At 40.2% G+C, this 12,815-nt stretch overlaps 1 protein-coding gene across 5 annotated transcripts in view; it reads left to right on the top strand.

Annotated features, from left to right (window-relative positions):
- Window positions 1–12,815, top strand: part of ITPR2 (inositol 1,4,5-trisphosphate receptor type 2) — a 262,685-nt gene that overhangs the window by 232,601 nt on the left and 17,269 nt on the right. For all 5 annotated transcript variants that reach the window (XM_062008731.1, XM_062008738.1, XM_062008748.1 and 2 more), the window contains 3 exons: window positions 117–244; window positions 2,328–2,493; window positions 3,760–3,920. In XM_062008731.1, coding sequence (XP_061864715.1) covers window positions 117–244; window positions 2,328–2,493; window positions 3,760–3,920 — 455 coding nt within the window. The remainder of the gene's footprint in view (window positions 1–116; window positions 245–2,327; window positions 2,494–3,759; window positions 3,921–12,815) is intronic.

A 12,815-nucleotide genomic window follows, 5' to 3' on the forward strand; every position in this document is an offset into this window, starting at 1 on the left:
AAGTTGTAGCTGGAAAATATGAAAGGCAGATGTGTATTGCAGTTGCTTTGTCTAATATAGAATTGCAGCTTTGTTTGATTCTATGATCCCTAAAACTACTGCCCTCCTGTTTGCAGGTGAAGAAGAGGAGGATGGAATAGAAAGGACCTGTGACACCCTGCTCATGTGTATTGTGACTGTATTAAACCAAGGCCTGCGAAATGGTGGTGGTGTGGGAGACGTGCTCAGAAAGCCTTCCAAAGATGTAAGTGTTTTGGCTGAGGAAATGCATTACTCCCTGTGTATCTCATGAATGCCAAAGTCAATTTTTTGGAGGTTACAGACAGTGTTTGTATCTAGTCTGCTCTAATGTCACACAGCTGATTTATCTGTGTAATTTTACATCCCAGATGGAATACTTAATGAGAAAAGCTAAGCTTGGTGTTATGGTAATACTTGAAGAAAGGAACACTAGGTAGTAGTTTACTCCATCTGGAAAACTGGAGCGTATTCTAACCTTCCAAGCACTGCTAAGAAGTGTTGCTGGATAGGATCACACTAGAATTTCTAAATGCAAACTTTTGAAAGGGATGGATTGATTGATTGATTGATTGATTAAAGAGTATATGTCAAGGCTGTAGTATGTATGTGTATGATGTCAGGAGGTTGGGGCATCACTTTTTTCTGTTACATCTAGTGACAGGACAAGGGGTAATAGGATGAGGCTGGAACACAAAAAGTTCCACTTAAATGTAAGGAAAAACTGCTTTACTGTAAGGATGAGGGAGCACTGGCACAGGCTGCCCAGGGAGGGCGTGGAGTCTCCTCCCCTGGAGGTCTTCAAAACCAGCGTGGACATGTTCCTGTGTGACCTGATCTAGGTGGACCTGCTTTGGCAGGGGATTTGGACTAGCTAATCTCTAAAGATCCATTCCAACCCCTACCATTCTATGATTCTATGATTCCATGATTTTGTGAACTCGTAAGTGTAGATGTAATCCATAAGGTGTCAAAACAAAATTTCATATATCATGGTATGTGTCCTCTTCCACAAGCTTCCTCCAAAATTCAGTTCATTTAAGGACTTTATTTAATACTTGGGTGGGTTTATGCATTTTTATTTTAAGTTCAAAAAGAATATTGTAAGTAAAAGCAATCTAGCAGCACTTTGCTTGGTGAGCTACGCCATAACACGAGGATTAAATACACAAATAAGATCTCAGCAGGGTTTGCAGGAGTCCAGAGACAAATAACTCAGATCTGAATGGAAATGCTCCTTGTGCTGCTAGTAGGAATCTAGGTCTTATCTCATAGATTAGGAGATTCTACAAGTATTTGAGAACCCCATAAAGTCTGTAAACACAGGCTTTGAACATGAGCCTTGACACATAGCAGTTATTTAATGCTAAGTATGTTAAAGAATTTCACAAAGAGTAGCACTCTTATCCCAATGAATCTGTGGGAATCCAAGAAAATCAGTGACTTTCAAATCAGTATCATGGTGAAGAAAGGGACTTGGGTTTTTTGTTCCTCCTTACACTGAGTGTCATCTCCTGTTTGCCACAGAACAACTTTGTTATTTTTAGAGGTGTCAATGGGAGTCCATTCCAGCCTTTGCAAGAAGGAAAGGATCTATGATGTAGAAACACGCATGTGAGATGAAATGGGAAATATGAACACTTTGTGTACGTGTATGTGTGCCCACACCTGTGTGTGTGAGCATGTGCATGTTGTGTTCTTGAAAGCTGCTTGCTTGGTATTCCCCCTCTGGGCCCAGCTTACAACCATGTGACTGCATTAGTACAGCCCTGAAACCATTAACATGCCCTGCTTGGGTGCAGAGTATAGTGGCCTGGCCTTGGCATCATGCAAGCATGATTGATTTCCAATTGTTCATTGTGAAAACCTGGCATCAGTCTGGAGTGTTGCACAATGACAATCCCATAAACATATCCCTGTATGCCACAAGGCAGTATTAAGAAGAGCTGTCATTTCTTTCAGTGGGTACTAGAAACTGCATATCCCCATTTCTATACTGGCAGGGTAATTATCTTCAGTCGAGCACTACACTAATACATCTGCGTTGCATGTGGTAGACAAGCCACTGTTGTCTTCGTGCTGTATGAAACAACATAAAGGACAACAGGAGTCCCAAAGCAATAAAAGCACGTGAAGCCAAATCTTTGTGTAATCCCATAGGTAGTCCCTCTCTATTTCTGTAAGGCTAGTGGAATTTGGCATATGAAAAGAAACACATGTAGCTTTGCTTAAGCTAATGTGAAGGTGTTGTTTAATATTTTAGAAGTGTGTTATTTTTATATCTTATCACAACCTTATTATTGTTTCAGGAGCCCTTGTTTGCAGCACGAGTTGTTTATGATCTTCTGTTTTACTTCATTGTCATAATTATTGTTCTGAACCTGATCTTTGGAGTCATCATTGATACATTTGCCGATCTGAGGAGTGAAAAGCAGAAAAAGGAGGAAATACTTAAAACAACCTGTTTCATCTGTGGTAGGTGTTACTGAGCTATTAAGACATTTGATGGCAAAAGGAACAAAATGAACTATTCCTCAATAAATACAGTGTGGACCTAAGGAGTGGTTATCTTCTACAAGGAACGTCTGTAAAAATGTCAGAATTTGATTCCAAATCTATTCCTTCTCAGTAGGAAAAAGATTTGCTTTATGAGTCAAAAGCTAGCTTTACGAAGATGTGGCTTCAGTCTCCACCCACGATCTGAGGGAGAAAAGCTGTGTCTCACACTCGTATCATCACCAGTAATGGAGAGGGTGCAGCTGCTGACTTTATTTCAAAAAGTGTGATGCAGATGAAACTACAGCTTGCCATTTCACAGCACAGTGCATTCCAGAAGGGTAACAACAGCAAAACCCGCCTGTTTCAGAAGGTGATATGAAACAGGGAACAAAAGGATTGAAATTGTCCTCCCAAAACCCATGGATAAATTGCACTTGTTTTGAGGTGCACTCAGAAGGAGGGGCAGGCCTTCACTCCTCTAGAGGACTTCAGAAATACCTTCTGTTTTGTAAGCTGGATGTTGTTTCGATGGTCGTACTGACAGGGATGAGCATTGTGCAGAGCACAATGGCTTTAGTGTCTGTGAAAGGCTCTACAAGAGATCAAGAGAGGAAAACTGTAAACAAGGAGGCAAACTTTTGTGAATCCCATCCTTCCTCATCATGGCATTCTTCAGAGATTTAACCTGTTATAGGAGAAAAAAAAAATAATCTTATGACTACAGCACTGTAAAGACTGTGACTACAAAGCTGCAGAGACTCGCCCTCTCTGCTAGATTTAAATGCACAAACGATCCCACTGCAGCTTAAGTGGGACTATTCATATGCTTGATGCTAAACACATGCATAAATCTTTGCAGGATCAGGACCTAGATTGTATGCTGCGTGCTAACCAGTATACATTTAGAAAGAAGCAGAGCCAACACTTGTAAAGCACTTTATAGCCCTCAGCATAGAAAGCACTGTAAGACTGTAATATATTTATTATATTGTTATTGTTATTAAGAGGAAATATCACAAAAGAGAATAAACTGTGCGCTGAAAGAATTCTGTCAGGAATGCCTTCTGGCCTGGTATTTCTTGCCTGACAGTTACTGCGTGCAGTTATAGCTTTTAAATTAAGATCCTTCAAATTTATGATCCTTTAAATTAAGTTAGATTCCTTTCTGTAGCGTATTTAACAGATTTGGATATTTTTATGTTCAAGTTTATTTTTTTGCGTTATGTTCACATCTTATTGCAGGACTGGAGAGAGACAAGTTTGATAACAAGACCGTTTCATTTGAGGAGCATATAAAGTCAGAACACAACATGTGGCATTATTTGTACTTTATAGTTCTTGTCAAAGTTAAAGATCCAACTGAATACACCGGCCCAGAGAGCTACGTGGCGCAAATGATTGTGGTAAGTCAATTTGGGCACATGCTTTCCGCAACTGAGAGATGTTCCTTGCAGCTAGAGCAGAGAATATCTTTCTCTTTCCTTCTCTCTGAACAGTAGGAGGTATTGATCTGTATTTTTAAAGATCTTTCCACGTGTCTTAGACAGTCTGCCACAAAGCCCTGTCTTAAACATAATGAAAAAGATGAAGGCACAGGCCACAGTCTGTGGTTTGGCGTGTGTGCTGTCATGCTCTGTGGGTTCTGCTGCCTCATTAGCCAAACCAGGGGCAGAAGAGCATGCATCATAACATCTGCTGCTGCTCCGGCTTTGTCCAGTATCTCTGGGCTGCTGTCCAGAAAAATAACATCTCCTGCTGAACAGTGAAATGCAGGGTCAGTATTGAGGGCTGGTGCTTTTCTCCTATGACTGCTCTGAACAAGCTTTTGAAAAGACCAAGAAGAGTTGCTGCAGGGATTTGAAGAGCTACAGAAACTGCCTCATGAAGCTGTGAGAGTATGACTTGGATTCAGAGACAGCAATTTGGTGACACTGGGGCAGAGACATGTTTGATTACATTTTGTTTCCAGCCTGCTACCAAAGAGGGTTCATTCTAGTAAGAGAGAACAATTGGTTATCAAGGCTGCCTGACTTGGGACTTCATTTTTGAGGAATTCTTCCCACCTACTGTGATATTCTGATGCAACATTTTCTTCCCGTGGGCTTCCTGGCAGGTATCACACTGCTCAGGGTCCATGCCAGGATCTGTGGTTACAGAGCTGGTGTTTGCCCGAATCCCAGAAGGAGTACAATGAAGTGTGTGTCAGGCTTTGCTGGTTAATGCCTTTCTGGAGCTATGTTTCTTGCTCTCTTATTGATCATCGGGCCTTTGATTATACATACCTACCCAACCTCACTAGTGAGATGTTGGGTACCCATTTAGTCCTCTTATACTTCAGCTTTCTTCAAGTCAGGCACCTGTTTTAAATCGATCCCATCTCTCTGTCTTGTCAGTGCAGAAAGTGGGTTATTTATCCTACCTTAAGACAGGTGTCTAGGATAGCTGGAGTGACTCATCCTGGGCATTCCCTCTCTCACTCCATTGAGAGCCTGAGTGATTAGTTTAGCCGAGATGCTTAATTGAGAGCTAGCTAAAATTAGAGATTACTCCCAGCCACATACATACTTGACTGCTAAGATGGAATGGAGTTTTTGTAAAGAGCTGTTGCCACTACACGGGAAGGTAGGGTGGCAGGTGACAGGAATTCAGTGCTCAGGTACAGAGGAACAGCCTGTGTCCATGGAAATTCCGAGCTGTTGGTCTTGTTGCCCAGCTCAGGGCATTTGTACTGTTTGGCAGTAATTGATCTTCACTTCTGCAGTATGATGGACAAGACAGAGAAACTAAAACAAACACCTTTATCTTCTGTTCCATTACAAGAAATTATTCACAGTGGCAGATTGTCCTCTCACACATGAAAATATTTTACCTTCGCACAGAAATGTGCTTTAATTCATGGAATCAATAACATCTCCAGACTCTAGGGCTTGTCTCATTTGTCTGTTCCTTCTCTGCACCTCTTCCTCTCCCTGCAATGTTTGTATGATATTAAACTTTGCGAGTACGTATGTTAAGTATTAATGTTTAGTTGCAAGGGATACATTAATATCCATAGTAAGTGTATTTATCCTCTGGCAGCAGCAGTTTGACTTTTCTGATGCAATTCACTAATGTATTTTACGTTTGCCTCAGTGGTGGGAACTCCTATTTGAATATATAAAATATTAACAGAAAAGCACCAAAACACGTGACTTCAAGCACTGAACTGATTTCTCAAAGCCCCTGTTCCTCTGTGGCAGAATGTTGGTGGTTTAAATGGTACTAATCCAGATTTTGAGATTATGAAGACCTCTGAAGGAAGGCTTGTTTTTCCCCTGGGTATATATAAAGTTAATGTTTTTTCTGGATAATGAGAGAGGTACATATGGATGTAGAAGTGTAATGTTTAAATGGAAGAAGGAATGGAGGAGCAAGGAGGGAAAAAAAAAAAAAAGAGAGAAACAAATCTTTGAACAAACTACAAGTGGCTGGTGTGGGATTAGTTATTGTATTTTTCTGTAGTTTAAATTCCCCAGTACAAAATCTAGGGAAGGTGTGTTGCAGAAGTAGTGGTGCTGCATAGCAGAAGCAATTTCAACTGCTTAAATGAAAAAAAAAAAGATGAAAAGACAAAAAAAAAAAGACTCTTTCCTTGGAGCCAGCGAGATCACTGTATAGCACATTGTACAAGAAACATTATGAAATTATATAAAATAATACAACTAGATGAGTGGAGTAATCTGAAAGTATAATATTCAACTGGAGGAAGAGATCTAGAAATACAGCTTTGCTTAGGACCTAAAGAGTTGAAGGGAAAACACTCAGGGGTTGTTTTGCAGCTGTCAGCCATATGGGCAGATGTAGTGTACGTGTTTGGTGTGTTTCAAGCACAGTATGATAGTCATGAAATTACATGACAAGTGTGTGTAATGTGCTATGTTCCATGCAGAAATTAAACCTGAGGTATGGGTTTTGCCCTGAAGACAAAGAGAGAAGCTGATTCAGACTTTGTGATGGACTGAAAGCTGGGCAATCATTCTTGTGATGCTGGGAGGGGTGACTAAGTCCTTGGTAAAAGACCAAATTCTGGTTAGGATCTGGCACAAGAGAAGTAAACTTCAAATTCACCTTTCACAAGGGAACTGGGACTTGCCAGTGGAACTGACTTGCTGCTGAATGAGGTTCACTGGGGGTATACAGCAATGCCCTTTAAGAACAGGGCAGTCTCAGAACCTCTTTGAAGGGAACAAGGTGGAATAAGATTTTGTATCACAGGTTATATAGAATATGTAAAAACTCTGATGAATCATACTCCTGGAAAAGCTCTCTTAACTCTACTAGTTTCTGTTATGATTAGGTATGCCTTTTATGGCTGCTTCTGTAGCTTCTAATGGATCAAACCCAAATTTCTGTGTTTTCACAGCTAGATTACTTAGAGAGAATTTCTACCCGAATCATAGAATCATAGAATGGTAAGGGTTGGAGGGGACCTTTAGAGATCATCTAGTCCAACCCCCCTGTAGAAGCAGGTTCACCTAGATCAGGTTGCATAGGAACACGTCCAGGCAGGTCTTGAAAACCTCCAAGGAAGGAGACTCCACAACCTCTCTGGGCAGCCTGTTCCAGTGCTCTGTCACTCTCACAGTGAAATAGTTTTTTCTTATATTTAAGTGGAACTTTTTGTGTTCCAGCTTCATCCTGTTACCTCTTGTCCTGTTGCTAGCCACCACAGAAAAAAGGGATGTCCCAACCTCCTGACACCCACCCTTTAGATATTTATAAATGGCCCTGCACTGGACTCTCTCCAGAAGTCCCTCTAGTCTTCAAGGATTGGATCCATTTTTAAAAACATGTAGGCCTACATTTTGGAGTATGCTGCAGCAACTTCTTCAATACAGAGTTAAGCTCCTAGTGTTATCCTCACTATCTCCACAACTGTAGTTAGGAACCAATTATGATTTGTACTTGCCTACTACTGTCTTGCAAAGTATTGCAAAAAGTAACATTGGAATGGTTATCAGTATTAACTGAGCACCAGGGAAAATGTCTGTAATTTCTGATAGGTTCTTTCCAGTTTTGCCCAGCCCCATTAGGGCTCAAAAATATGACTGTTTGTGTCTCTCAGTCTTTTATATGTAACACTTGTCCATCAAACAGTGAAGCATCTAGTTTGAAGACTTGCTGATAGAGGAATTGTAAAAAGAAACTCCAGAAAACAGGAATACTATGGTTTTCTTGCTTTGGAATACTATTTGAAAGGCTGGATGCCAAAAGGAATGGGAATTATTTATGCATCTAACTTCGCTTTTCCCATTCCTCCAATTTTCCCATTCAAGAACAGGTAAACAAACTTGTAGGTGATTTTGTAGTCACTCATCACTCAAAGGCAATATTTTCACAAGTTTCCAACTTCATTTGTATTTCTCTTACTGAGGTGTCTTGTTTCAAGGCATTCTCATTATCTTACATGTCTCTGGCCTCAAAAAACCTTGGGGCAGATGACTTCTTTTACTTTCTTCCTCTGGACTGTGGATGTTGTCTGTAAACTCCTAATGTTCCTTGTGATTTTGATTTTCCCAGCAGCACTGTGTTTGCTTCAGTGCTTAGCATACTGCTCTGAGCAGTGACAGAAGTAATCAGTAGCTATCCAGCTTTCATAAAGCAAAGTATTATTTTTTCTTTTTCTTTTTTCCTTTCTAGAAAAAAATGTCAAACATTAAATGTATTGTAAAACAACACACAGTTTATACACCTCTGGCTTTTCAGACAGTTACTTTACGGAGACATTGGTGAGAATAAAGCACTTCAGGTCTTCTAGTGATGCCCATTCTTCTTGCACACTATCTTATATCCATTATTTTCTGAAATATTAATGAATATTAAATCAGGGCAGTAGGTTTTATTATTTGTTTGTTATCCAGGCTTCTTTTGTGAAGTCAGATAGGTATTATAAAACATCCAAAAGGACAGAAATTTTGAAAAGCTGGCTACATGACTCGCGTTTGCACCGAGAACCTGCATGAGTGATTCCCCTATTGACTTTTCATTCCTGTAGAAAAAAACCTTCTTACCTGACCCATTTGACCAGAAATACCATCCCTAGCAAACCCAGAAAGATGCATATAACTTGTAATACATCAATAGGGCAATCTTTGGATGTTCCTTGTGTCCATTTGTCAGGGGAGACAGTTTAATGCGATAACTGGAACAGTGAAGGTTAACATCCAAATTTTCAGACTTCTCTTTTCAGAGGTGCAATTTGTACAGGCAGATTTCTCCAAAGCCTCAGTAACTGTGAACAGAGAAATGGAGGTAAAAAAGGTAGATGAGTAGTTACTGATTTTCTTGCTACAAATTAGCCTATGATTTGTACCTCCCTTCATTTGCAAAAAATAAAAGGCTGTTGGCATCGTAATTAAATTAATTGTTTTGTCCATTGGAAGAATGAGAGACTTTAGTAAGTGAAGCCCTGAAAGTTCTGTTCTCGTGTGCCCTGTCCACAGTTCTTAGCGAGTTTCATAATGGATTTTATCAGCATTAGTGCTACCTGTCATAACTACATAATTACAGCACATAATTATATTATTACTTATTTACTCTAATTATGTAATTGGATGTAATTGGTGCACTTACATAACTCCTCAATCAGCTGAAAACTGCTCTAAAACCAGCTTATGTTCATAAAGAGTAAAGGATACTTCCGTGCATTAGACCATCACTCTCAAGCAAGGTGGTGGGAAACCAAAGGTTCTGTTTTCCTGCCATTGCAGTCATTTGGACCATGAGCCTTTGGTACAGTGACAGTATCTTAAAAGTATTTCTGTACATCTTGTTTCATCTGTAAATATATTTATCCTGAAAGGTAAATTCCTAATACTAAATCTCACTTCAGACTACTCAGGATCCCAACATCTCTACTGAAATCAAAAGCAAAATTCCCATTAACATTATAACAATCAAGTAGAAGAGACAGGTTGAGCAACACCAGCCTGAAATTCTGAACTGTGACTTTCTTGTTCATTTATTTTAAACGTACTTTTGTGTCACAGCAACAACCTGTCATTGTTAACGTGACAAAATGTTTCAGCTGCTTAATTTTAAATATTTTAAAGGTGTCAGCTTTTTTATTTTTCTTTTTTTTTCTTTTTTTGTATTTGTTAAATAAAAGCAGTACTTACCAAATATTATGGCCATTTCTTTGTCATGGGGAAAATTGTATTTCCCACTTTGAAATAATCTAGTTGTTTTGTTGGAGTTTTTAAAGTAAAGTTTGAAAATTGATCTGAATTTAGTGTTCCCATGAGCTGATGCTTTTGTCTCTCTTCTTCCTACCTCCAGTCTCATGTTTTTGCCTTATTTTTCTATTAGATACCCAGAAGTGAGTATTGAATTCAAAAGCAGCACTGGGAAGAATGCCAAATGAACCACTGAGAAGTCTCACAATAGTTGTCATTCTGCCCATGCTTTGTGCTAGGCAGCACAAGCTCTTTTCCCTCAGCATCCTTCTCTCTCCTGCCTCACTGCTCTGTGTTTTGCTGTGATCCCACCTCAGGAGCCAAGGTGTGATGTGAGCCGTGGCAGCACGTAGCTGCTGCCCAGGTTCAGATCTCAGCAGTGCTGCTGCAAGGTCCTGTCTGGAGTTACTCCATGAGGGTATGACTCCCCTGGCACTGCAGCAGGGAGTGGGGGACAAGCTCCCTCCTGGAGCCAGAGTTGCTTTCGTATAGTCCCTGGCACACCCGTGTATGATCTGAAAAGGCTTTTTTTTTCATTGTAGCCAATCTCAGCAGAAGTAGCTGACTGTCAATACAGCAAAAGTGTGAGCCAAGCAGAGCCTGCAGAGCCCGACAGCTGTGAGTCGAGAGCCTGGGTGCCCATCCTTTCAGACCTGTGAAAGAGGTTGTCCCAGGGTTAGTTAGTGAATGTAAAGTCATTTCCCTGATGCCAGATCCTGGTGCACGCCCTCAACCCGATGCCCAGTGTATTCAATGGCTGTCCCCAAGAAGCCACGTGGAAGTTCTAGAGGAGGCAGGTCCAAAGGAAATAGAGATCAGCAAGGTGAAAGCAGTGAAAAAGTGCTATTTGAGAAGGGGGAAGAGCATGCAAACAGAAGGCAGGCAAGGAAGAGGAGGGTTTGTGGAACAAGCTGTTCTTTACTGCTGTCAATTTCTGTCAAAGAATATCATAAAATAATATGTACTAAGAGGGCTATTGACCTCAGCTCTTAAAATATAACTTTTTTGGAGAAGAAAAGTTCGGACATCCAGGATTTTTCTGTTCTGTCATCTGTCGTCTTTTTGACATTTAGAGGCAAAAGTTTTCCCTGCTAATTTTCCTCTCTAATGTATAGATATTCTTATTACATCCAAGGATCGTTAAGCATTGTATGGGTAGAGAAAATGACCTAAACCGGAGAAATGTCAATCCAAGGCAATGTGAGTGATGCAGAAGATATATGGGTGGTCAGGAAGGCACTCTGCATGTTTTTCACATGCACTCTGGTGATTCATACTGGAAAACTTAAGAAGTTTCCTCCCTCAGATGTCCACTGTACCCTTCTGTTGCAACTAAGCACAACAATAGCAGCATGAGGAGGACAAGCGATATGTTTGTTCACTCCTGAGTTTCTACGCTTCACAGCCCAGAGAACTGATGTGAAAATTGATGGCCAGTGAAGTCACACCAGTCTGAACTACACTGATTGAGGAGAGGACACTGTACCCATTCTGTATCCTACTCTTTGTAGGTAGGATAGTATCAGCAAGGAGAAAGGGCATGCTGCTGATAGGTGTGACCCCATCATCTGCTACAGCTAAATCTGCCAGGAACAGTGAGCTGTGGTTTCTTAAACTGGCTGACTAGAAATAAACTGTATTTTTAAGGCTTCTTCGTTATAAAATCTAGTTTGATGTGAAGTTTCTGATCTGGCAACTCACAGACTTGGAAATGCACACAAATTCTTGACTGGCATGGGACATGGAATTTATAACTTTTGGGAAGCTAATAATGCTCCCATTGTTAGGATTGATTTATTTTACTTTTTAAAAACTGGCTTTTCTCCATACACTAGCAGATGTTATCAAAGCAAAGCTTGCAAGGATGAGATGTATATATGGATGTATCATTAATGTATGCAACTTTTTCTTAATTACTTTTAAAAGACTGATAGGATGCATGTCACATTATGAGTAATTACTTACCATGGCAGTAATACCAAGAGCACAAAAGCTGGCTGCTAAGTAAGATCTGAGGTCTCTCTGTCAGGCTAATTTCCTATGAAATACAATGCTGGATTTGTCTGCAGTTTTCATAAAATAAGCAATTAAAGAAATACGCCTAAATAGATGATTTACTGTACCCATTTTTTGTTGCGCTCAAAATAGCAGAGCGAGCAAGAGTACAACTGTCTGTGTCCTTCCACAGGCCGTGTGGGGAATTCAGGGCTTCAGTTTTGATGCACAGGGTCCCAGAGTAATTTTTTTTCTGGTTTGAGGCCTGCCTCAGATTCACAGAGGATACAGAGTCACTAAAATAGAGCTGGAGTTGTACTTTTGCACAACCACTACTTGGGTATATGAGTGGAGGTCCCAGTTTTACATTTACAGAATAGACTGAGGTGGTGTAGTTTTTCCTACTGCTAGGTATTGAATTATTTTTCTGTTGTTGCTTTTACTGTTGTTAAAAAATGATGTTAATTTCTACAGGTAGTGCATTGCTATATTTGCTTCTCTGTACAATGTTTCCTCTACATTATTATCTTGCAGAAGTGCTGAACACCTCTCTCCATAAAATAAGCAATTACACTAACCTGCCTAATTAGCTGATTTCCTGCTCATTTGTGTGTTGCTCAAAGCATGAAAAGTCAGCATCACGTGAGGACTTTGGATCTTTGCAAAAAGTTTTTATTCTACAGGAGAGCTGAGCATCTTCTTTTCTACTTCAAGGACTCTGCATCTTCCAGAAGTGGGCTCTTTGGTCCACCACAAGTAATTTAGTTGGCTTGCTTAGCTAGGTGATGTGTGAGGCAGAAGAGGTAATGAGAGGGAAAGGTAGATTTCATTTGGTACCTCATTCTAAATGCTTGAGGTTTTAGTGGCTTTAAGTTTATATAGTAGATTCTTTCCAGATAGGCAAAATTAATTATCCTGTTGCTTCTTGAATGGGAAACCACAGATCTGATCTTGCCTCTTTAGAAATTATGCCATTCGCTGGAATGAGTAAAAGATTGATATCAATAGGAGGTGCTGCAGCAGAGGCAGATTTGCTGTGTGTAGTGAAGGTATGGTGATAACCTTCATTCCACTAGCTGACTCAGTGAG

This window comes from Colius striatus, chromosome 1 (assembly GCF_028858725.1).
Source record: "Colius striatus isolate bColStr4 chromosome 1, bColStr4.1.hap1, whole genome shotgun sequence".
Taxonomy (NCBI): domain Eukaryota; kingdom Metazoa; phylum Chordata; class Aves; order Coliiformes; family Coliidae; genus Colius; species Colius striatus.